The 27,161-nt window shown below is 41.8% G+C and overlaps 1 protein-coding gene across 12 annotated transcripts in view; it reads right to left on the minus strand.

The window, feature by feature from the left end:
* BCAS3 (BCAS3 microtubule associated cell migration factor) overlaps nucleotides 1–26,857 on the minus strand; it is a 574,404-nt gene extending 547,547 nt beyond the window's left edge. For 11 of the 12 annotated variants that reach the window (XM_019636670.1, XM_019636667.1, XM_019636663.1 and 8 more), the window contains exons 1-4: nucleotides 26,773–26,857; nucleotides 25,255–25,342; nucleotides 21,237–21,291; nucleotides 15,135–15,210 (exon numbers count right to left, since the gene is read on the minus strand). In XM_019636670.1, the coding sequence (XP_019492215.1) occupies nucleotides 15,135–15,210; nucleotides 21,237–21,291; nucleotides 25,255–25,325 (202 nt within the window). In that variant the 5' untranslated portion in view covers nucleotides 25,326–25,342; nucleotides 26,773–26,857. Of the gene's footprint in view, nucleotides 1–15,134; nucleotides 15,211–21,236; nucleotides 21,292–25,254; nucleotides 25,343–26,739 lie in introns of all 12 variants that reach the window. The other variant, XM_019636673.1, reaches the window with a different exon arrangement.
* Between the last annotated feature and the right edge of the window lie 304 nt (nucleotides 26,858–27,161).

Below are 27,161 nucleotides of genomic sequence, written 5' to 3' on the forward strand. Positions count from 1 at the left end.
ACAACAACTTGACTTGGAGCTGATGGATCCTGGAAAAACACAATGTTCCTCTTCCCCAAATCCCCAACAGTGTTCCCCTCCCCAATTCCCCAATGAAGTCTTTAGAAAACAAAAAAACCATTTTTTTACTTTATCAGGACCTCCAGGCCACTGGCATCGCTGCCTTCTCCTTTTAGACTCTCGTCTCATTTTACGGTCTTTAATCAATCATCTCTGTAACTTCTGTCAATAATCTACATTGTTTTATCCCTTTTTGTGGGATCTTTGCATGGCACCCAGCTATATAGAAACTTCCTGTTGCCAAAGACCTATGTGCACCTGGTTCCATCCTATTACGAATAGTTGTCTTTCTTTTTGATGTGACTCCCTCGATCTGTGCTTTGGATTCCATCCTCCCCTACCTTCTCAGCAGCTTTTTTCCAATCATTAACTTCAACTCCTCCCATGTTACTGGATATTTTCAAGGGGCATTTAAACATGCTAAATGTCTTCAATCCCTTTCAATAAATCTGCACCAGGGAATTTTAGATATAAATGATAGATAAAATTAACAAAACTCTGGAAGATAATATAGAAAAGTATTTTTATGGTCACAGTATAAGGAAAGGTTTCTTAACAGGACACAAAAAAACTCTTAGCATAAAAAGGCTGGCAAATTGTACTAGGTTACTTTTTAGCCACAGCACTGGGGGACAGACTGACAACAATTAAAAACCCAGAGGATTCATCCAGTCCACATAACAATTAAAAATCAATAGGAAAGATAAGTCATTAGAAAAATAGGCAAAAGACATGAAAAGGCACTTCAAAAAGAGGATACTCAAATGATCAATAAACATCAAAAGTGCCTCAACCTCATCTGTAATCAAAGAAATGCTCATTAAAAACCATAACAAAAAAAACAAGTGTTGGGAGGATGCGGAGTAAATGGGCTGCTTATTCATTGCTGGTGAATGTAAATTAGTACAACCACTTTGGAAAACACTGCCCACACACTTGAAGATACCACACCCTTGGACCACTCTAGGTATACACTCATTAGAAGCATGAGCACACACATATACACTAGAAGACATGCACAAGAATATCTGTGGCAAGGTTAGCTGAAAAGAGCCAAAAGCTGAAATCAATGTCCACAGACAGAATGAACAAGCACAATGTTAAACCGATACTATGGAATACTATTCAGCACAGAAAAAATGAACCACCACTATACACTTTAACGTGGATGAACCTCAGAAACATAATAAGCAAAATAAGCCAGACATAAGACTATATATCGAATAATTATAATTCTCTCTATATGAAATTCAGAATCACTAGGCAAATAGGTTGCAACGTTCTATTTCTTACCCTAGGTGATGGTTATACCAGTGCTGGATTTGTAACAAGTCATCCCTTGATCTATACTTTGTGCTATTCACCATATTTGCACAATAAATAAGGTTTTCAAAAATCATAAATTAAAGCAATAATATCCTTCTCCTTTTACTTGACTTCATTCCTCTACTCTTCTAGAAGCTAACTTCCTTGACTCGGTTGTTTATAACTGTTATCTATTTTTCATCTCTCATTCACCCAAAATATATTTCGGAAAGGTTTCTGCCCCTAACACTCTTCCCAAGTGACTTTTCCTATAGTAACCAATAACCTCCAAGTTGTTGTCACAGAGAAAACCACAGGCCCAAAATGGCATCACTCAGTGCTAAAAGCCCATAATACCAAACCTAGATTTAATACCTCATCTAACTGCAGTTTCAACCTCGCCCAGAAAAATAATCAGTCCGGAATTTCCTGGTCAAGCACCAGTAAGGTAACCTGTCACATGGGGGCTCTCCATCCCCCTCCCCCCTTAGAAAGAGGAAATCTGTATATCTCTCTTCCCCAAAGAAGAGATGTCCTAGCCCAAACACAATCCATTCTTTTGTCAATAACTCTCTTGCCCACCCTTCTTCCTATAAAACCTTCCATTTTGTACAGGCCCTTGGCGCTCCCATCAAGTCGCTAGATGGGATGCTGCCTGATACATAAATCCTTTAATAAAGCCAATTAGGTCTTTGAACTTACTTGCTTCAATTTTGTTTTTTTAACATTGTGGAAGACTATTCAGCAGCTATAAACCATGCTCACCCTTTTCTCCTTAAAATAATTTCCCTTGGTTTTCCGGTCATAACTCCTAGTTTTCCTATCTTTCTGGTTCTCCTTCACCATTTCTTCTGCTGGTTCCTTTTCTAACTAGTCTTTAAATAGTGGAGTTGCTTTTCCATTTTAATTCCTAAACTCCCTTTTCTTCTCACAGTATAGCATCCCCTAGATGATCTCATTGCTTCATCCATCTTTCCAGTTAGTATCTATGTGCTAGTGACTTCCTCAGCGTGAGTTTTGGGTATCAACAGAAGATCAAATTCCACTCAAAAAGTCATGATTTTCTCCCCAAACCTGACCTTAAGGATTCCCTATTTTGGTGAATAGCAATGTCAGGAACCACCTTCTTACTTCCCTCTAGCAATTAATCTATTGCCATCCTAAACAGCTCTCTTCTTACATCACCACCCCCAGCTACATCTATTCCAAAACATTACTAGCTTCCTGCACCCACCACTGCCCACCACACTCCATATTACAGTCACAGTACTCTTTTTAGAACACAGATGACATACCTCCTCACCTCCATCCTCAACTTCCTGTCGCCCAAATATAAAGTCAAAAGCTTTAACATGGCTTATAATCTGTAATTTTTTAATGCGGATTTCTTTTTATAGGAATTCACTGACAGAAAGTTAACAGCACATGATTCGATATCCAGCAAAAGTCATAACTATAAACTTATGTTAGGGCATAATTAACTCTCTAGATCTAACATTTATACTTTTCAACATGTTTAGTATATGTTACATCATCTAATCTGACACACAACAATCCTGTTTTGGTTTTAAGATTTTTATTGGGAATTGGGGGAGGGGAACAGCGTTGGGGAATCGGGGAAGGAGACAAGTTGCTGTCCTTGTGTTCTTCAGTCTAGTTGTGGAGGACGTTGCTTCACTGGCCCATGTTGGCATTATCATTGCCCTCTTCCCGGGTGAGGCAGTCACTCACCAACTATTGGACGGCCGCTCACAGCAGCTCATGGCCACTCACAGTAGCTCACGGCAGCTGCCGGCCAGCCTCACAGCAGCCCAGCTCCAGGTTGAGCTATTGCTCACCATCTTAGCTGTAGAGGGTGCAGCATCACTGGCCCTCATACATGGGATCCAAACCGGGGCCCCGCTGCTCATAGCTGGCGTCCCAAGCCAACTCCTAACCAACAGCACCACTCGGCTGGCTCACAATCCTGTTTTATATGCAGAGCTGAAGCCAACTTCACTTTATCATTGATGAGAACAAGTTAGGTATAATCTACTCGAAGCTGAAGGGACTCTACTAATACACAATCCAGTCATCTTCCTACTATAGCTACCACCTTGATCACAGATTGCTACATTTAGAAGGGCTCAAAGGCCATACATAAAACCCCTGAGGTCATTCTATCCTTTCTCTTAATTTAGATTACGTTTAGTCACTTGTGCTACTTTTCTTTCTCTGGATAATGGTACAACAGACTTCCATTATTCTTGTTCGAAATTCTTAGCTTTTGTAAAAATTTTATATTATTCTTCAGAATTGTTATAGCTTTAAGTAATCTTTCTTCTTTGACTTTATATCCTTGATCACACCATGATCACTGGTTATTCTGTCCATAGCTGCTTCTTGTCTTCTTTACCAGTTTCTTTTTTCTTATTTTATCCCTAAATATGGACTTTACAGTCTTTCCTACAGAGACAGGTAGCATTCCTTTGTAGCTTTAGCCAACTACAATGTTCTCCTTTGATCTCTCTATTCTTCAAAACCTGTCCAGGCTTATGTTATCTGTGAACCTCCCCTGATACTGCACTCAGGACACTTTCCCTCCATAGAAAAATGTTTGCAGAAGGAAAGGGGGGAATAATGGGTTTTCTGCTCACCTTAAAAATCTAGGTGTAAAGTGAAATTAAATCTTCCCTCCCAAACCAGCTTCTTCTGCACTCCGGGTGTGTGTTAATTTAAGCAGCAACATACTGCCAATACCCAGTCTAAAAACTGTGGAGTCATTTTTTATAGATGCTAATGGGCGAATGAGGATTAAGGCAGAAAAGAACATTTCACCCAGGAGGCCCTTTGTAGGCATGAAAAGCTCATGATCTGAAAGGCAAGTGGGGTTGAAGCATAGCTCGTGAGAGGACAGAGAGAGGAAAAGGACTCAGACTTTGAGGCACTTGTGGGTCACGGTTTAGAGGGGGGGTTTTGGCGGCAGTGTCTTTATTAAGTAAAACTTTAGTCTCAGTCTCTGCCAGGTGAACCCACTCCCACCAGGTTGTCCCAGACTTGCTACCTCAGAAGAAGGAAGCCCGCTGGACTGAACACCGCCTGGGAAGACAGCAGAGCTGAGAGCCACACCTCCCACCCCCAGCCTGAGGGGGCAGGGCCAAGGCAATCCTGGCCAGAGTGGCCCACCCTTCAGCCCCACTCTTGTTGCTCCAGTCTCTGCCCTGGGGTATTCATGATCTCTGCTCCACAGTCACCTCCATGCTCCAAAAGCTAGCCCCAAGCTCAGCCCTACCCCAGGCCTTCAGTCCTGGGGAAGGGCAGAGCAGGGAAGCCCATTAGGACAGAGAGCCCTAAATGGGCAACTTCAGGGGGCCTCTCTTTCCTTAGTCGGTGGGGGGGGGGACGGTGGCCTCAGACTGCATCCCCCTCTCCTCTTAATGGCATCAAGGCACCTGTGGGACATTAAAGTAAAGATGTCTAGGAGGTAGCTGAAATGGAGACCCAAGCACACCAGAGTAACAGATCCAAGCAGCAGCTATTATCTCTGCAACGCCTCACACCTTCCCACTCCATGCCTCCCCCTTTTCTGGTAACGGAACTTACCCCCACCCCCCAACAAGCACAGAGATAAGCATATAACCAGTTAAGCCAATTCTAGCACTATGTCCTTGGACTCTGCAACTATCCCAACAACCAGAAGGTGATCCAAACAGAGCATTCTGGGTTGTCCAAAGAATGCTTTTCCTCCTTGATCATACAGTATGAGCATAAAGTATGAACAGGGAGCTTTGAGCAATTAGAAGTCAGAGAAGCAAGCATTCAGAGAGAAGTCGTGACAGCAGTGGAAGACAGGAAGTATCAAGGTATCCTTGCAAGTGTGGACAAAAAAAAGGGGTTCCTTGGAAAAACTTCACAGGACGATCTGATCATTAATTCCTAACTGAGCAGGTCATAATCACACCCCAGACACACAGCTTCTTTACTAAAAGGCTTATCTTTGCCTTCAGCAAGCCCTGCCCATTGTTTCTGTGCATCTAGGTTAAGGCTTCTTTGAAATGCCTCTTTTCAGATCCCTCCCTTCTAAAGCACAACCACCCTCCAGAGAACACATAAACTTGTTAACTGTCCTGTAATCCAATCCTGGTCTTGTTGGTTCCCACCTTCATGTAATCTTTCTTACAGTTCCCTCCTTAATTTCAAATGCATAAAAGAAGCAGCAAAACTGTTATTCTCTGGAGCATTAGAGATCTTTCTTCCCAGCATGTCGTCAGTTTGGCTCAAATAAACTCAAAAAATTCTCTACAGGTTTGAATGTTTCTTACATTGACACCAGCTATGAGTAGGTTTTAAAAGTCTATGAAAAACATTATGGTAGTTCATTAAAAATTAAAAATGAAATTAACATATGAACCAACAATTCCACATATGGATATATACTCAATAAGAACTAAAAGCAGGGACAGCTGCATGGTTCAGTTGGTTAAGAGTTGGCTTAAGAGCACGAGCTCTGAGCAACAAGGGCCGCTGGTTCAATTCCCCCATGGGCCAGTGACGCTGCGCTGCTGCTGAGCTGCCAACAGGTGGCAGGATGGCTCAGCTGGCGTAATAACAAGATTGCCTGTTCGATGGTGGGCTCTGCCCACCAGCAACTAAGACTGAACTCAGCACCTTGAGCTGAGCTGCCACCTGGATGGCTCAGGGGATACAGCGTGCGCTCTTAACAACAAGGCTGCTGGTTTGACTCCCACATGGATGGTGGCTACGCCCACCCGCAACTAAGACTGAACACAGCAACTTGAGTTTAGAGGTCACGAGCTGCCGACGGGCAGCCAGATAGCGACTGGCGCCCTCCACAACGAAGACTGAAGAACAACAACTTGGCTGCTCCCTTTCCCCAATTCCCCAACACTTTCCCCTCCCTCAATTCCCCAATAAAATATTTTAAAAATAAAAGAATTGAAAGCAGGTACTCAAAGAGATATCTATACACTCATGTTACTAGCAGCATTATTCACAAAGCCAAAAGGTAGACGCAACACAAATGACCACAGAAGGATGAATGGAGAAACAAAATGTGGCACACACATACAATAGAATATTATACAGTCTTAAAAAGAAGGGAAATTCCAACACATGCTACAACATGGATGAACCTTGAGGACATTATGCTGAGTGAAATAAGCCAGTCATGTAAAGACAAATACTGTGTGATACCACTTAGGAGGCATCTTGAGTAGCCACATTCATAGATACATAAAGTAAAATGGTGGTTGCCCGGGGCTACTAGGAAGGAGAGAATGGAGAAGGTGGAGTTGTTGCCTAGGTAAAGAGCTTCAGTTTTACAAGATGAAGAGCTCTAGAGATAGGTTGTACAACAATGTACTCTAGGTTCTCGAATAATAACATAGTTTCATCCAATGTCATCTCATTACAATGTTGATGAGATACTATAGGAACTTAACTCTTGTTTATATCGACAGCCTATGGTAAAAATAGTTTCATTATACATCATTTCACCAAAGTTCCAAGAACCTATTGATGATGTTATGTGAGGACTTACTGTACTTAACACTACTGAACTGCAACCTTAAAAATGGTTAAGATGGTAAACTTTGTTATGTGCATTTTACAATTTAAAAAATTTTTTACATTCTCTTAAACCAATCACACGCAACTGAAAAAAAAGGCTGTTGAATATAAAAACTGATACCTAAGTATAGTACTAGACTATAATAGAATTGGAAAAGTCAAGGACTAGGAAGTGCTAAGAATTTCCCCTCTCAAGCCTGTAGGCACATGGAGTTGGCAGTTCTTCTTATACTGTAGCAAACCAGCTGAATAACCTGATGAGTTCTGGGACTCAAACTATATGTTCACCTTTAAGAAATCTGATAGAAAAATGTCAGGCTTTTCAAGAAGATGGCGCCGAAAGCGAAGAAGGAAGCCCCTGCCCCTTGGCCCCAAGCCGAAGCCTTTGAAGGCAAATAAAGCAGTGCTGAAAGGCCTCAAAAAAAGAAGATCCCCACATCACCCACCTTCCAAAGGCCCAAGACACGGCGGCTCCAAAGGCAGCCCACACACCCTGGGAAGAGCGCCCCCAGGAGAAACAAGCTTGACCACTACATGCCATCATCAAGTTCCCCCAACTACAGAGTCAGCCATGAAGAAGATAGAAGACAACAATACACTTGTGTTCATTGTGGATGTCAAGGCCAACAAGCACCAGATAAAACAGGCTGTGAAGAAGCTCTATGACATTGACCTGGCCGAGGTCAACACCCTGATCAGGCCTGATGGAGAAGAAGGCATATGTTCAACTGGCTCCTGACTACGGTGCTTTGGATGCTGCCAACAAAATTGGGATCTAAACTGACTCCAGCTGGCTAATTCTAAATATAAAATTTTTTCACTGTAAAAAAAAAAAATGAAAAAGAAAAATGTCAAGATACTCAACTGGTTTGGCTACTTCTTATACCTTTTTCAGTAAGGTACCTTAAGAAAAACAAGCTTAGCTATAAATCAGATTGAAAACAGAACAGCGATCATGATACAAAGGGCCTTAGTCCCACTCTCTAATGAGCTCCAATAGATGGAGTTTCTACCTAGCACCAAGTCAAAGTTAGAGCATTGATTAGGAATGGAGATGCCTAGGAAGATCCAGGATGGGAGAATGCAGTAACTGACATCCCTTAGAAGTATCTCCTCCTAGCCATTACCTACCCTACCACCAGCCATGCTAAACCATATCAAGTGGGCTCCAGCCTGGAGGCAAGGGGCCAACTGGCAGCCCTTGATAATTCCAGGCAGACAAGCAGAGCTCCCAGGCCTGCTGGAAGAACAGAGGCAATCACCAGAACAGAGTTCCGTTCAAACATTGTAACTTTTGAATTGATTAGTAGCCAATAGAGTTTCATTAATCATATAAAATAACTTAAATCTATAGATAGCTAATAAACTTCTAAATTGTTTTGCCAGGAAAACTCCAATGCCAGCAAGGAGAAGGCTGAATACCTAAAACAATCTCCAGGTACCCATAACTGCTCCTCAAAGAAGCAGGCTGCTAAACCAGTATGACTGTGACCAGAAGAACCCCTCCACCGTCTCCCTCATGGTATCCTGAAAGACAAAGCTAGATTTTCTAACAATGGTGAATATCTCAGAAGGTTTGCCACACACAGACATAAACAAAAACATTCCTAAAGGAAAAAAACACAAGTAAGAAATAAATTCAAGAAATGTTGTAAAAGACTGAAAAAGGGGATCAAGGGCCAGCCGGGTGGCTCAGTTGGTTTGAGTGCGAGCCCTGAGCAACAGGGTTGCCGGTTCGATTCCCACATGTGAGCTGTGTGCCAGCTGAGCTGCCACTAAGCTACCAATGGGCGGCCGGATGGCTCAGTTGGTTAGAGCACGTACTCTTAACAACAAGGTTGCCCGTCCAACTCCCACATGGAATGGTAGGATGTGCCCCCTGCAACTACATTGAAAGCAGCGACTGGACTTGGAGCTGAGCTGCGCCCTCCACAACTAAGATTGAAAGACAACAACCTGACGGGCCGGCCAAGTGGCTCAGTTGGTTAAGAGCTCGCTTAAGAGTGTGAGCTCTGAGCAACAGGGTCACTGGTTCGATTCACAGCCCGAGCTGAGCTGCCACTGAGCTGCCAACAGGTGCCAGGATGACTCAGCTAGAAAAAAAAAACAAAAAGACAACAACTTGACTTGGAGCTGATGGGTCCTGGAAAAATACAATGTTCCCTTCCTCAATTTCCCAATAAAATCTTAAAAAAAAAAAAAGAAAGAAAACAAGGACCAAATATCTTTGAAATATTTACCATTGCCTTAAAACATACACAAGTACACACACACACACACACATACACACACACACACCTCTAAAGCCAGAGATAATAAAAAGTATATTCATAACAAACCCAAGTCCAAATTTCATACAATTTGATACAGAAAGGAGAGACCAGAAGACATGTGTGCTCAAGTATAAAGAAGGTAGATGTATAAATTTAAAAGTTTAATAAATCAGGGCCAGCAGAGTGGCACGTTGGTTAAGAGCTGGCTTGGGATGCCAGAGGGCCCCAGTTTGGATCCCACATATGAGGGCCAGTGACACTGCCCTCTACAGCTAAGATACTGAACTATAGCTCAACCTGGAGCTGGGCTGCCATTAGTCACCAGCGACAGCATAGGCTGCAGCCACTGCTGCAGTGGGTTGCCATGGGCTACCGTGTGTAGCCAGCAACCAGCATGAGTGGCCAGCAGCCGCCATGAGCGGCCGTCCAGAAGCCAGCGACTGATCAGCCTCTCCCGGGAAGAGTGCAATGATGGTGCCAACTTGAGCCAGTGAAGCAATGTCTTCCACAACTAGACTGAAGAACAAAATGACAGCAACTTGTCTGTTCCCCTTCCCCCAATGACCCAGTGCTGTTCCCATCCCCCAATTCCCCAATAAAAATCTTAAAAAATAAAAATAAAAAGAATCAGAGTAAAAATCAACTTATTAAAAAAAAGTTTAATAAATCAACTGGGATATGGGCTATTAAATTAAGGACAACCACTATAAGTTTGCTATCGTACTGAAATAATTTTCAAGCAAGATCCATCTGTTAGGTTTTCAGAAAAGTCATGACACATGTTTGCAACATACGGCACTAGTTCATTTTTGGAAGTACTAGAGTCATTCACATCTATGTTACTGCTATGTCATTTGACAGCTGACAGTTCTAGCTTCATTCTAAAAAAAATTGAGCGATTTGGTTGAGTTTTGGAGATTTTTCAACAAGTTGAAGATGGAAGACCGAACTGTGCATTTTTGCCACATTTTACTGTTTTACTTCCATAAAGGGAAGAACGCGCATCAAGCTGGTGAAAAGTTGCATAAAGTTTACGGTGACAATGCTCTATAAGAACGTCAGTGCCAAAAATGGTTCACGAAATACTGTGCTGGTGATTTTGATCTCAATGACGCTCCTCGGTCAGGGAGGCCCACCAAGGTTGATGGCGACAAAATAAAGGCATTGATCGAGTCAAATCCATGTTACATGACACTAGAGATTGCAGAAACATTGAACATCCATCATTCAGGAGTTCACAACCACCTGAAGAAGATGGGATACGTAAGCAAACTCGATATTTGGGTTCCGCATGAACTCAACGAAGTTCATTTGACAGTGTGTATAAACATCTGCAATATGCTCAATAAACGTGAGGAAAATTATCCTTTTTTGAAGCAACTGATAACTGGCGATGAGAAGTGGATTGTTTACAACAATGTGGTGCACAAACAGTCTTGGTCCCGACGTGATGATTTGCCTCAAACGACATCGAAAGCAGACATTCATCAGAGGAAGGTTATGCTCTCAGTGTGGTGGGATTTTAAAGGTGTTGTGTTTTTTTGAGCTCCTACCAAGGAACCAAACAATCAATTCAAATGTGTACTGTCGGCAATTGGACAGTCTGAACGAATCCATCATCCAGAAACATCCAGAGCTCGTTAATTGTAAAGGAGTTGTGTTCCATTGCAACAACATGAGACAACACACAAGTTTGATCACCTGTCAAAAATTATTGGAGCTTGGATGGGATGTGTTGCCACACCCACCATACTCGCCTGACCTTGCACCATCAGATTTCCATTTGTCTCGCTCTCTTCAAAACTCCCTGCATGGTATAACATTCAATTCAGATGAGGCTGTAAATCAGCACCTTGTTCAGTTTTTCGCAAATAAAGAGAGGTCCTTCTATGAATGAAGAATTATGAAGCTCACTGAAGATGGCAAAAGGTTACTGAAAAAACGGGCAATATATCATTGATTGATCTTTGTTCTTTATATAAATAAATGCCCTTTGAAAAACATAGGCAAAATACGTCATGACTTTTCCGACAACCCAACATATTTCCAGATGCATTTTACTTCAATAAAGAAAAGGTTTTGGGCCAGCCAAGTGGCTCAGTTGGTTAAGAGCACAAGCTCTGAGCAACAGGGTCGCCAGTTCAATTCCCACGAGCCAGTGAGCTGTACCCAAGCCGAGCTGGCAATGAGCTGCCAACAGGTGGCAGGAAGGCTGCTGGTGAGAGCACATGCTCCTAACAATAAGGTTGCCGGTTTCACTCCTGCATGGGATAATGGGCCATGCCCATCTGCAGCTAAGATTGAATATGGCACCTTGAGCCAAGCAGAGGCAAGCTGCTGACGGGCAGCTTGATGGCAACTGGATTTGGAGCTGAGTTAGCTGCACCCTCCACAACTAAAACTGAAGGTCACAACTTGGCTGTTCCCCTTCCCCAATTCCCCAACACTGTTCCCCTTCTCCAATTCCCCAATAAAATCTTTTTTTTTTTTAAAGTCTTTATAAGATATTACCCTGGTACTTTCTGTCGGTGGACGCCACCGCGTAAGCATTGTTCAAGTCTCCCCTCCTGCGGTTGTCATGTCTAAATCAGTCTCCCAAAGAACCTGAAGAGCTGCAGAAACTCTTCTTTGGAGGTTTGAGCTTTGAAACTGTTGCGAGTCTGAGGAACCATTCTGAGCATTCAATGGGGAACGCTCACAGACTGTGTGGTGATGAGAGACCCAAACACCAAGCGCTCCAGAGCCTTTGGGTTTGTCACCTGTGCCACCGTGGAGGTGGTGGGTGCAGCCATGGAGGTGGTGGGTGCAGCCATGAAGACAAGGCCACACAAAGTGAATGGAAGAGCTGTGGGACCGAAGAGGGCTGCCTCAAGAGAAGATTCTCAAAGACCTGGTGCCCACTTATCTGTGAGAAAGATTTTTGTGGGTGGTATTAAAGAAGACACTGGAGAACATCACCTAAGAGATGATTTTGAACAGTGTGGGAAAACTGAAGTGATTGAAATCATGACTGACCCAGGCAGTGGTGAGAAGAGAGGCTTTGCTTTTGTAACCTTTGGTGACCATGACTCTGTAGACATGACTGTCATTCAGAAATACCATGCTGTGAATGGTCACAACTGTGAAGTAAGGAAAGCCCTATCTAAGCAACAGATGGCTAGTGCTTCATTCAGCTAAAAAGGTCGAAGCGGTTCTGGAAACTTTGGTGGTGGTTGAGGAGGTGGTTTTGGCGTGAATGATAACTTTGGTCGTGGAAAAAAACTTCAGTGGTTGAGGTGGCAGTATTGGTGAAGAATATGGTGGCAGTAGGGATGGCTATAATGGATTTGGTAATGATGGAAGCAATCAATCTTCAAATTTTGGACCCACAAAAGGAAACTTTGGAGGCAGAGGCTCTGGACCCTATGACGGTGGAGGCCAATACTTTGCCAAACCACAAAACCAAGGTGGCTATGGCGGTTCCAGTAGCAACAGTAGCTATGGCAGTGGCAGGTTTTAATTACAGCCAAGAAACAAAGCTTAACAGAAGAGGACAGCCACAGATGTGATAGGGAAGCTGCAGGTTACAACAGATTTGTGAACTCAGCCAAGCACAGTGGTGGCAGGGCCTAGCTGCTACATACAAAGAGGACATGTTTTAGACAATACTCGTGTGTGGGCAAACAACTCAAGGACTGTATTTGTGACTAATTGTATAACAGGTTATTTTAGTTTGTGTTCTGTGGAAAGCGTAAAGCATTCCAACAGGGTTTTAACATAAAAAAGGGTTTTAATGTAGTAGTTTTGTTTTTGCACCCATGCTGCTGATTGCTAAATGTAATAGTCTGATCATGACACTGGATAAATGTGTCTTTAAAAAAAAACAAACAAAAAAAAACATATATATATATATATATATATATATATATCCCCCCAGCAATTCTACTCACTGTTAATTTAAAAACATAATGCCTAGGTAAAGATTATTTTCATGAATCTTTTAAATGTTAGTTGTGATTTTAAAATCATTTCCTTTTTTCTGCTGACATGAATCTATGTTTTTAACATTTTATAATATGTTATACACCAAGCTTTTGATACTACCTGGCACTAATACTTTCAAGACCATGACCACATTTTCTTTATTAAATCAAGAAAATCCTCTAATATGCTCAGACATGCACAAAGCAAAATAAACTTCCAGGAGGAAAAAAAAAGAGCCTGAGTTCAAGAGGGAAAGGTGATAGAAAACAAAAGACAACAAACAGTTAAATAGTTATTAATAAAGAAGGAAAAATAAAATAAAGGAGGAAGAACATACTACTAAACAAGGAAATTTGACAGTCACAAAAAGGAAGAAAATTGGGCCAGCCGAGTGGCGCGTTGGTTAAGAGTTGGCTTGGGACGCCAGCTCTGAGCAGCAGGGCCCAGTTCGGATCCTACATGAGGGCCAGTGATGCTGCACCCTCTACAGCTAAGATGGTGAAAGCAGCTCAACCTGGAGCTGGGCTGCTGTGAGTCCCCAGCGATAGCGTAGACTGCAGTGAAGCTGCAGTGGACTGCCATAAGCTACCGTGAGTGGCTGGCAGCTGGCGTGAGCAGCCGGCAGCCGGCATGAGCTGCCAAGAGCTACTGCTAGCAGCCGTCCAGTGGCCGGCGACCGATCTGCCTCACCCGGGAAGAGCTCAATGATAATACCAACACGGGCCAGTGAAGCGACATCCTGCACAACTAGACAGAAGAACAAAAGGACAGCAACTTGTCTGTCCCCCTTCCCCGATTCCCCAACACTGTTCCCCTCCCCCAAATCCCCAATAAAAATCTTTAAAAATATATATATATATAATAAGCTTTCAAAAAGAAATATAGTAAGAAAAGTTTATATATCATAATCATCCATTCAAATGGATAGCTTATTGCCCACAAAGAGGGCTGAACAAGTTTTTAATATCTGAACGAACCAGCTGATAGAGAATCCAAAATTCAAAAGAAACCAATTTGCAGCAATGGGACTTAACCTCTCTCATCCTGGACAGTAGCTTTTAAAGGAAAATATGGCGTCACAGTTTAAAAGTTTACAGGAGACAAAGCCTCAAGAGTATGATATCAACCAAGGTCCAACCAGGAAATTAAAACAACTCAGTGTATTTGTAATTGGGAATACAATGCAGGCAATTGGTTACACAAGTGACAAAATAGCTGAAAAGCCAAAAAAGGAACTGTGAGGCAACCTCCTGGATTAGCAACAGCAGGAAGTCATTACCACTCCAAGGCTAGGGAGACACAGACACAGAAGAACACAGGGTGCTGAGGTCACCTGGTAGAAACTGGACGCCCATGGAGCTGCCCAGAGGAAGCTAGAACCACGAGGAAATGCAGCTACTGACACAGAGAAGACAAGAGAATAATTCCCTTCCCTCTCCCATCCTCCCATTCAATTTCTCACCAGTGCCTCTCAAAAGATGACAGGCATGGTAGCCCGGGAACAGACTAGAGGCAGGCCCCTTGCAAGAGAGAACAGAAAGGAGCAATGAAATGGATGTACTTGAGAACAGGACTATGGCTGGCATCAAATCTATTCAGAAAAAAATAATTTTAAAGTCTAAAAAAACTCAACATTAATGATTATTTTGGAGTTATAAATCCTATACTACTAACCACACTTGAATTAATAACTTTTCTAAGAAAATTTTATCTCACTTGGACTTAAATTTTAAGGCGAGGCATTATATGTTACAGTTACTTTCAGACTTGTACAATACACTATGAGTTCTAATTAAGTTTTTTTAGCGTGGTTATGTTACTTTTTCAATTAAAAATAGATTTATGTTGAAAACTAAAAAGTTACTGTATGAGACAGTAATCTGACTCAAGGGTTCTCTTTTTGGAATCAGGTCAACCCCAAACAAACATTTAATTCTTATGTCCCCAAAAAAATTAAAACCATACCATTTAAATCTGCATTTTCAAATCTGACCCAGACTATTTTCTCCTTTTCTTCTGTTAGAGGTGTTCCACTGTAAGCCTGCATAGTAAACAGAAATGTTTGAATAAAAATATTTTACAGCTCTAATATAATATTATTGATGTTCAAAACAAAGAGTAACTTAAATAAAGCCAACCCCATCCCTCTACAACTTTATCAATCCTACCTCTGGGGTACTAGTGCATTTTGTAATATTTTTAATCCCAAAGAAAGTTATCCAGGAATCTGAAAACCTTGGTCAAAAAAGGGTTTTTAGGGCCAGCCGAGTGGCTCAGTTGGTTAAGAGCCCACTCAAGAGTACGAGCTCTGAGCAACAAGGTCACCGGTTCCATTCCTGGCCCGAGCTGAGCTGCCACTGAGCTGCCAACAGGTGGCAGAATGGCTCAGCTAAAAAAAAAAGGGGGGGTTTTAACCTACTAAATAATTGCAGGAACCTAAAATACAATGATCATAGTCTATTAGGAAGCATCACTATAATTCTAAGGCACTCAAAAAACTAAATCATCTCCTATACATATTGGTCAACAAATAAGAAGGTTTAAGAAATAAACAAAAGTACCACACATATCTATTTAATTCCCAGGTATTTATAATCAGTCAATTACACTCTACCCAGAATTTTTAAGAGTATTACTTTCCACTGGCCTCCAGCTGGAAGGCATGGGCCAGGGTTGGGTGTGGAAAACACAAAAAGTATTACTTTTTCAGTCTCTTATCTGGCTGTTAGACCCAACCTATGACTAGTTCCAAGCCTGCAAGGGTCACAAAGATAAGCTTAAACTGCCCTGAAGTCAAAGGAAAAGTGCCAAAGGGACCCATCAGTATTCAAAGGGAGCAATCACTCCGTAAAGCAAATGTTTTTAAATTTTTTTAAAGACTGTATGTACTTACAAGCATTTAACATATACAACAAAAGGTCAGCAATGTTTTCAATTATAAAGAGGTACTCAGTTCACCGAACTATTATTTAATATAAATTTTATATATTAATTTTTTTAATACAAAAACAACCATCCCATATATACATCACCTCCTTTAAATTTCCACGCCAATTTACAACCCCTGTACTGTGCCATACAAGGTTAATGGCCACTAAAAACACTACTAAAAGAGTTACTTTAATAGAAGGTTTACTCTACAAAAAAACCCTTATGATTTCAATTGTCTGTTTTAAAAAATGAGTGAGAGGGGCGGCCGATTGGCTCAGTTGGTTAGAATGCAGTGCTTATAAACCAAGGTTGCTGGTTTGAGTCCCACATGGGCCAGTGAGCTGCGCCCTCCACAACTACATTGAAAACAACTACTTGACTTGGAGCTGATGGGTCCTGGAAAAACACACTGTTCCCCAATAAAAATTAAAAAAAAAAAAAAGTGAGATGTGGATAGTGCAGTTAATTCCTTTGGAGAAGAGAAAAACCCACACTAGAACCAACTTCATCTTCAAGCATCTCATCTTCATCTTCCTTGGTCTTACTCTTCTCATCCTTGAAAAGTCTTTGAAAATAAACTTTTTATTTTGGAATAATTTTGGGTTCCTGAACACAGAACAGAGTTCTCCCCTCATGTTAACCATCTAATCTAACCAAATCTTCCCATGATGCATTTGTGAAAACGATGGCACTAATTGGCACATTACTATTAAGCCTCAGACTTTATCTGGGTTTCACCAGTTTATCCACTAATGTTCTTTCTCTGCTCCAGGGTCCAATCTAGGCTCCTACACTGCATTGAGGACAATTTCTTTCTTCCTATGTCAGCCTCTCCTTCAATCTGCTAAAGCAATAACATTTTTTTTTCAACCCTTTCTTCAGGGTAGATTTATTATAAGGCTGTTTAGCGCCTGCAGCATTATTCAACATTCTCCCAATTCCTTTGCAACATTTGCAAGATGCTGTCCTTTGATTTCTGGGTGATATGCAGAACAAAACAAGGTTGAAAGTAGCCTTTCAGTGTATTGGGATTCCTGAACTTCTTTTCTTTCCCCCTCAGGATGAAATCAGACTTTTATAACAAGGTTTGTATACTTTTGCTATGTCTTCAAGCTTTCCTCTCTCCTTAGCAGACATGTTGTTCTTTACTAATCCTTTCTGAGAAAATTCTGTGAAGTTGACTGAGGCATCTGAATGTTGCTTCTTGTGTGCCTTCCTGCAGGTTTGCACAAAGAAGGCATACGACATGTCATCTTGCCTCTTAACACATGATATCCTTTGCCCACGTTTAGATATTTTATTCTCAGTGAGGCACAGACTCACCCAGTGCCCATCCAGCTTTCACTTGCAATCTTAATGGAGGTCAAAGTATTACTACACTAACATTTTGGGGCTTTTTCCACATCACTGCTTATTAGCCTCCTTCAACCAAGACCCAACTGCTCTAGCTCTCTTATTTAGAGTCATAACTTTCACTCCATTACTGATAGGATTTATTTATTTCTCCTTGTATTCCTTATCTGGTTTCTACAATAACACCTATACACATTCCTAAACACAGAGTTATTGCTGAATTTTAAAAGACACAGCTACATGGTGGCTATGTTGTGTTGTGTTATTTTTTCACTGTAGAGAAAATAACTTCCATTGTGTGCTGTCAAAAGTATAATTTCTGGGCCGGCCACGTGGCTCAGTTGGCTAAGAGTTGGCTTAAGAGTGCGAGCTCTGAGCAACAGGGCCGCCGGTTCGATTTCCACATGGGCCAGTGACACTGCGCCCGAGATGAGCTGTCGCTGATCTGCCAACAGGTGGCAGGATGGCTCAGCTGGTGTAACAACAAGGTTGCCTGTTCCATGGTGGCTATGCCCACCCGCAGCTAAGACTGAGCTGCCACCCGGATGGCTCAATGGATACAGCGTGCGCTCTTAACAACAAAACTGCTGGTTCGGCTCCTGCATGGGATGGTGGCTATGCCCACCCGCAACTAAGATTGAACACAGCACCTTGAGCTTGGAGGCCACGAGCTGCGGATGGGAAGCCAGATGGCGACTGGCACCCTCCACAAAGAAGACTAAAGAACAACTTGGCTGGTCCTTCTCCCCAATTCCCCAACACTGTTCCCCTCCCTCAATTCCCCAATAAAATCTTTTAAAAAAAAAGTGTAATTTCTAATGACAGCAAAATATTCTACAGGGCACACATATCATAATTTGTTTGACTATTATTGACATTTGAGCTGGCTATAATGGTTTACACTGAAAATGTGAAAAATTCATATGCACTGAGAAGTTCTGAGCTTTAACTTTTTTCTTGGTTGAATTATTTTTTAAAAATAAATTTTCATAAGTACAATTACTAGATCAAAGGGCACAGCTAAGGGTTTCTACAAGCCATCAATGACATCTGTTAAATACAACGGGAATTCACTTTTTGTGATAGCTGAAGACGCTGAAATCAGTCTAACACATTTTCTGCTTTTGGAGAGGTAAATGGAGACCCAGAGAATAATTTCCAGGCTCCATGAATTTGATGATTCCCAGACTAGAGCAGGAGTTGGAACGTAACATCAGCGTAACAAACGTAACAAAAAATACCATTTTCCAAACCACTGATCACAAAGCAACAAGAGGGGATTCTGGATTAAATGTGGGGGGGGGAGGGGAAGAGACCACTGGTCACCAAATCTGCCCTACCACCTGTGTTCACAAATAAAGTTTTATTTTAATACAATCCTGCCCTTTCCTTTACATAAAAAGCAGTGCTGAGTAGTTGCCACAGAGACTGTGTGAACTGCAAAGCTTATCCAGCCCTTTCTAGAAGAAGCTTGCCAACTGCTGCACTAGACCATGAAGCCTTAAGGATGAGCCCCGGGAATCCTCTCAACTTAATACAGTGCCCGACCCACAGTGGGTGCTCAAGTGATGGTCTGCTGTCTGAATTGTTGCTTTCTTTCTATGGTACCGGGAATAATGACTTGCATGACAAATTTCTTGAATGAATATTCTAATTCTTAGGTCCATGACTACAACTTAACTTCCATCATTACTACTCTGATCCAAAGCTTCAGTCAATACATAGATGATTCCCTTTCTAATGCATAATGTCCATAAAAACTGATCTTCTGCCTGCCAGCATGTTTACCCTATCCATTTTAGCAGCCCCTATTTTCAATCTATTACTCGATCTAGTATTCTTGTTTCTCTAGCAAAGTCTCCACCTAGCCCCTCAAAGTCTCTGACCACAGCCTCTCTCCTCCAGCCAACAAAACTTCTTGCTCTGCAGGGTTTCCACTAGCACAAAAGGTGCCTTTGTAAAAATTTGATAAAGAGGCACTCTAGGGAAGACAAATTACAAAAAAACGTTTACATGCCTCTTCCTTGGAACTGGCTTCATGCCAGCAGCAGTTTACAGAAGACCGAAGCCTGGCCTTCTCTGCAGAGTGTGGATGCTCTACAGCCACTGCAACTCCATTGCCTCCCATACCCAACTAGCCAGTTTCTTTCAACATCAAATACCAACCTATCTAGTCACTTCAACTAATGTTACTTGTAATGCCCTTTGGAACATTACTCTTTCACTCTTTCTTTGCATTCCCTTGGCCATTAAATATTCAGTCTGCATTACTGAATCTGTAACACTGATTTGTTGCTATTCGCTCTTCTCTCTGGTTGTTGCAAGCAACTTGACTTCCCTTATTAACCAAGTTCCTCAAGAAAGGAAAGCATGCATTTTTCCTTACATGCCCCACAGACCTTGTCACTGTGGCCTATTTTCATTCAAGTTGACTAAGTAAAATAAGTGACTCCCAACATTCCTTGGTAGTTTCCCTTATTTGATGAGCACTACTAGTTTAATACAACTGAAATCTGGATTTGAGACTTTTCTAGGACCCTCTCCTAAAGCTGGCCCACTGGATCTACAGATGTCCCTTGGAACAGTGTAGTTGCAGATGCCTTGGCAGTCAGCAAACACTGACATGATGACAAGGAGAAAATACAGAACACTTTCCCTTCAGTAGTTCCACTAAACAGCGGAGCTACCGCTCCACAAGAATCACCTGAGATCCTTCCCAAAGACACAAGTTACTGGACGCTACCCCAATTCCACTGAGTCGATCTCCCTGGGAGAGGGGCCTGGAAATTATCATTGTTAACAAGCATGCCAAGTGATACTTAGGTTAAGTCTGGGCAACAGTGCACTAGAGATCATCTCAGGAGGGCTGCTCTTATTCTTCACTGTCACATTTACACAGAGTGAACAGTAAGGGGATTACTCTCTTAACGTAACAAGGCATACTTTACCTGGTGTAAAAATAATGCTCAATATGAAAACAATGTAGATTTGTGCTCGGCATAGTATTAAATTAATATAGTATCTATTAATAGTTAATGAAATGCATAGCATATACCAGGGGTGCCCCAAAAATGTATACACATGACTTGTATTCATCTTTTGTTATTGATATATATTATTACAATTTTAATGCAATTTTTTCCTTTCTTAAAATGTGTCTACATTTCACCGCATTGTATTTCTGAAACTGATGTTGAATAATACTGTATGTCAACTATAATTATATATATACATATAGTCTCGGGACATGGAGTAGAGAGCGGGAACGGATTCAATGGAATTGTAATAGATAAGCATGATATTGGGGGTGGGAGGGCAATAGATGGGGGGAGGGGGGTTGTTACCTGGTGAGGGTGAAAAAGGGTAACTATTGCATTGTTCTGTACACCTGAAACTAACAATAAAAAAAAAATTTTTTTTTAAATGTGTCTACATTTTTGGGGCACCCTCTGTATATTGCTTTTCTCACTTCAGAGATGCAACATTTAACTAGGACAAGAGAAAGCTTTGGGAAATAGAATCCAACAAGAGAGTCCCATCTTTCAACTAACATCTGACCTTGACTCCTTTCGGGAGAGCAAGTCCTGAGGAATAATAACTGCCACTATCAGCACAAAACTAAGGCACATCTAATGACAAGTATAGTTCAACCCTACCAACATTCCGGATGCTAAAACATCTGATGTTGATGGCACTGGTGTCAAGTTTAGGAAACAGAACACTTCAGACATTTCCTGGCCAATAGTAAAAACCGACTATTTCTGAAACCACACAGACACTTACCTGTGGCACAACATCCTGTAGAAAAGTCACAACACTTTCCATGTAGGACTGCTCCCTGAAAAGGGGTGAAATGGATATTTATTATGACAGCTTAAGACAGAACATGGAAAAGCTCTTTCTACAATATAAGCCCTAATAAAGTCACTCACAATGTTTTAAAAGGGGGTGGGGGAGGGGTGGAGACCAACTCTCATCACCTGATAATTCTGCTAACCTGCTTTCTAGTTTCATTGTATGTTAATAAACCCAAAAGAGATTTTAACATTTTTAAACATTATCTCTTCTTAAAAGTCATGCTCTCTTCATTTGATATAGATAACTTCTAACTCCAATTTGAAGGGGTGATGACAGAACACTTGGCTAAGGCAGAACCTTCCTCGAGTCAGAGCAGAATGCCCTAGTTAGAGCAAGAAAAACTGTGGCTGATGACTCAGTACTTAGTGACCTCTTTAAATTGGTTGTAAACCTAGTCCCTTACCTGTAGATAGCAACATGAATGTGTATTTTGCTGCAGGTGTAGGCATTAGAAGGAGTTAAGAAGTCCTCACAGAACTTTTGGCATAGACAAGACACGGGGAAATATTAAAATGCATAAGGGCACTTAGATAACTTAAATGGGAAGTATATAAACACCATCAAGTGGAGAGAAAAACAAATTTCTTCAAAATACCAAATAGTATTCATTTTACAGAGATGTGAAAAAATTACATTTAACAAAATAATGAGTTCTCCTAAACCCTATTTTCAAAACTTACCTTACATAAAAACTACAAAAATTGATTACAGTAACACCTTGGTTTGCGAGCATAATTCGTTCCAGGAACAAACTACTCTTACTGCAAGACATCACTTGTTTACCAAGTTAAAATGTAATAGAAGTGTTTGCTTGTCTTGCAGAAAACTTGCAAAGCAAGTTACTCACAATCCAAGGTTTTACTGTAGGCCTAAAAAACAAACAAACAAAAAACAAAAACAAAAAAAAACACACACAATTTGATTAGACCTACCTCTTCAACCTCATTTTTCTGCCACTCTCCTAACTAACTCTGCTTCAGTGATCTGCAACTTCAGTTCCTAGCTTCCAGCAAGCTCTTCTTTGAAGCAAGATTTTTACACCAGCTTTCTTTTTTTTTTTTTTTTTTTTTTTTTTTTTTTTTTTTTTTAAAGCAAGAAAGGAGAGCATACTTTTTTTTTTTTTAAAGATTTTTTTTTTTTTATTGGGGAATTGGGGGGATGGGAACAGTGCTGGGGAATTGGGGGAAGGGGAGCAGACAAGTTGCTGTCGTTTTGTTCTTCAATCTAGTTGTGGAGGATGTTGCTTCACTGGCCCAAGTTGGCACCATCATTGCGCTCTTCTCTGGCGAGGCAGATCAGTCGCCGGCTTCTGGACGGCCGCTCACTGCGGCTGCTGGCCGCTCACGCTGGCTGCTGGCTACACACGGTGGCTGCTGGCTACACACGGTAGCCCATGGCAATCCACTGCCACAGGGACTGCAGCCCACGCCGTCGCCGGCGACTCAAGGCAGCCCAGCTCCGGGTTGAGCTGTTGTTCAGCATCTTAGCTGTAGAGGGCAGTGTCACTGGCCCTCATATGTGGGATCCGAACCGGGGCCCTCTGGCATCCCAAGCGAGTTCTTAACCATCGCGCCACTCGGCCAGCCCTACACCAGCTTTCTTTTTGCCTGGATTCCTTCCCTTTCAGATCTCCAGCTTAAGTATCACCTCCTCAAAGAGGCCTTCCCTGATAGACTTAACTCCTACTCCCCAATGTTATTTTCTATCATAGTACACCTGTTCACTGGTCAGGGCTGTAATTACTTGACTTATTTACTATTTCCCCCACTAAAATGTAAACTCTATTACAGAAAGGAATCCATCTCTCATAGTTACCTTGTATCTCTAGACTCTATAAGCCAGTATGTAGGCATGAAGGAGGTGCTCAAGCATTGTTAAAAGAACACTGAACAAATTAAATATTTTGTTAAAACCACAAAAATTTGGGGGGCGACCAGTTAGTTCAGTTAGTTAGAGCATGGTGCTAACACCAAGGTTGCCGGTTCGATCCCCGCATGGGCCACTGTGAGCTGCACCCTCCTTAACAGTGAATATGCCATTGTAGCATGAAAGTAATGTGTAACCAATGACCATGGCTGCTCCCCAATAAAATTTTTTAAAAAAAAGATGAAAATTACATAGTGCATCACAAAAAGCAATAAATGTGGAATACCACAGGGTGAGGCAGCATAGAATACCGCATAAATGCACAGACTCTGCAGGCAAACTGCCTAGGTTTGATTCAGGTCCTCTTCCTGGCTGTCACCATGAACAATTTACTTAATTTCTCTCTGCTTTCCTTTCCTCACCTGTGAAATGAAGGCTGAAATAGTACCTAACTCATAGCTAATAACATGCTTAACTTATTGCCATGGTCCATAGTTAGCAAAGACATATAGCCTTGGGAAATGGAGGAAAAAATGGAAGTATGATGGTGAAATATATTACACATATACCTATGTTAATCTGAGAAGGCAATCTTTATGTAACATGCTAAACTGCCCAAGGGAAATAATCCAAAATGCTACAATTCCCTTATGAACATTTTAAAAAGATGAAAATAAGTTTCACCTCCTTAGCCAGGTATTAAAGGGTCTTAATTGTCCACCCCAGCCTACTTCGAATAGGTCAATTTCCCTATACTTCATTTATGAAAATAGCTTATCTTTCCCACATCTGCTCACTCTATTCCCTTTGCAAAACATGAACCTTTGATTCTAAGTGCCCAAACACTACCCAGCCTTTCAAGTACACAATACATGTTAGTTTCTTCATGAAACCTTTTTGGATCTAAGATACTTCCATTAAAATACTCCCTCTAAATTCTCATGCTATTTTGTTGGCATCTTTTTTGATTATAGTGATTTCAAGCATACATATCTTAAAACCACATTAGATTATATGCTCCTAGAAAGTATAGATATACTTTGTCAAAAAATGCTTAACAGGGGCCAGCCGAGTGGCTCAGTTGGTTAAGAGTTGGCTTAAGAGCGCGAGCTCTGAGCAACAGGGCCGCCGGTTTGATTCCCACATGGGCCAGTGACGCTGCGCCTGAGATGAGCTGTCGCTGAGCTGCCAACAGGTGGCAGGATGGCTCAGCTGGTGTAACAACAAGATTGCCTGTTCCATGGTGGGCTATGCCCACCCGCAACTAAGACTGAACTCGGCACCTTGAGCTGAGCTGCCACCTGGATGGCTCAGTGGATAGAGTGTGCGCTCTTAACAACAAGGCTGCTGGTTCGACTCCTGCATGGGATGATGGCTACGCCCACCCAAAACTAAAATTGAACACAGCACCTTGAGCTTAGTTAGAGGCCACGAGCTGTCGACAGGAAGCCAGGTGGCGACTGGCGTCCTCTGCAACGAAGACTGAAGAACAACTTGGCTGGTCCCCTTCCCCAATTCCCCAACAGTGTTCCCCTCCCTCAATTCCCCAATAAAATCTTTTTTTAAAAAAATGCTTAACATATAGAAAAGTACTCTTTATAACACTAACTTAGAAACTTTTTGACTGAGACCTAGAGTAAGAGATATATTTTACACCATGCTCTAGTAAACATATACATACACATGATGCATCTATATGTGTAGAACAAAACAACACTAACTCCCAACTATATTTTCTATTACATTCCATTTCGGGTTGTTGGGTTTTTTTAATGATCCTAATTCACTAACTTGATTTACTAACCTACTCACTGTTAAACTTGGACTATGAAAAAACATTACTTTTTAGGATTTAGCATAGTGCTTTTCAAGTACTCTGCAAATGTACTGAATCCATCAATTTGACCCTCCAATTATTCCTTTTATTTGGCCTTGGCAATGATATTTATCATCCTGTAAAGCCAAAATTAAGTAGATTTTACAAAAGTAAGCACTGTTCAGAAAGGAAACCTAAAAGTTAGTTACTATTCTGAGTACTCTTTTCTTCAGCTATTAGGCTTATCTGAAATTTGCTTACGTGACAGCCTGGGGGCGAACCACAACTCCACCAGTACAACGACTGGGTCTTCTGGGGGAATCTGTAGCCATAGCTTCATTCACAAAACCTGTTTCCAGAACAAAAAAAAACAAAAAAAGAAAAAACACAGAAAATATCAATTATTATAGTTGGTGGTAGAGGGAAAGGTTTATAGGTTACTCACTAGAGTCCTTGTCAAAAATGCCTAAAATGTAGGAAACTTTCTCAGCAATTCCTATTATACCAGAAAGGGGCAAGGGCAGGAGAGCAGTAAATAGATTCAAATTTTTTCAAATTATCAAGATTATTTTAACTTGGACCAAGCCTCAGAGCCACAAAATTAGTTAGGACTCTTGCTGGACCCTTTGATCTACTGTTAACATAAACTAGAAAGGTAAGAGAAGCATGGATGGGAAGTCTAGCACAGAATCACTTTATAAAAACAAATGTGCTACCTTTGTGAACCAAAATTTAAAAATGTACTGAAATCTTATGTTGACATACTGAAAATATACATGGTACAGTATTTCAAGACCAAATGGAACAGCAGGGTTAATACCTTCCAACTAAGACTGTTGTCAATCTGTGAATAAGAAAGCTTATTGTAACTATGTGTCAACTATATGTATTGTAACTTATTGTTAACTAGACTTGTGATCATTTTGCAATATTGAATCATTATGTTGCACAGCTAAAACTAATATGTCAATTATATCTAAAAAACAAAGACTGCCTGGTTACTATTTAGCAAGATTTTTTAAATCATATTGTTAACCCCCTGTTATTGTAACATAATCACCAGAGCCTAAATAAGTAATCAAAAACTTATGACATTAAAGGCCTCTTATCCTTTCCTGTACTGTCACATCACTGAATCGTGATCCCTGAATGTCTAATAGGTATCTGAATTACTCGGGAGGTTTTAAGAGCGCGGAGTGTACTTGGTTAAGGTTTAAAGGGCGATTGACAGCAATATTAATTCTCTTACAGGGCGCTCAGGAAAGCCCACAGCCTGGAACTAATATTGAAAGCCCCTAAAACCTTCACTTCTAACTAGGGAGTATTCCATCACCTTATTTTGATAACTTTCAAACTTATAAGTACCACCTGGTACAACCAAAATACCCTTTGCCCCAATCAGCCCACGTACCCCTTCCTCAATGGGTATCCTCATCTCCACCCCCTCAGCCCTTGCATTTCCCTTCCACCCTTTATTTCCAAAACACAGCCGCGCAAGGACTGTCCTATAAGGGCCCTGTCTCATGAGGACGACCCTCGCCAGTCCCCAAGGCCCCACTCTCCTGAAAGACACTAGCACAGCGCTACCCACTTAACCTCCAACACCGAGCCACCGCTGCCCCCGGCCGCCCTCTGGCTCCTTGCCCTTCCTCCCCTCCCCCTCCAATCTCGACAGCTCTCCCTCGACGAATTCCTGCCAGGCAAGCCCTCTTCCCTCAGGCTGCTTGCCCCTCGTCTTTTCCAAACCTCCCAAAGCCACAGCCCCGCCAGCTCTCTCACCGGCCGCCCCGCCGGTAAACGCTGTTCTCCAGCTCAGGGCTCACTGTTTGGAAGTCTCCCCTCGTGATTGACGGCTACCACTTCCTACCACGCCTCAGCGGAACTACCTTTCTAGCCAATCCCAGAAGCAAACTGGCTACGGCCGAGTACCGCCCTTAGCGATCAGTTTCTCCAACCAGCACTAGCAAAGAGGCGGACCCGCCTCCTGAAATTATCCAATCCGCTGGGGCGCGAGGAAAACAAAACACTATGTAAATTCGGGTAAAGCCAAGGTGTCAGGTTCGGTTGCGAACGCAGGCAGGTGGGGAAGAGTTACGAACATATCTATGTTCTTTTGCAGACAGCATCTTTGGCTTTGCCAAAAACCATCATGCCCCAAACTCCTGTGC

This window comes from Hipposideros armiger, unplaced genomic scaffold, assembly GCF_001890085.2.
Source record: "Hipposideros armiger isolate ML-2016 unplaced genomic scaffold, ASM189008v1 scaffold_29, whole genome shotgun sequence".
In the NCBI taxonomy this organism is placed as follows: Eukaryota; Metazoa; Chordata; class Mammalia; order Chiroptera; family Hipposideridae; genus Hipposideros; species Hipposideros armiger.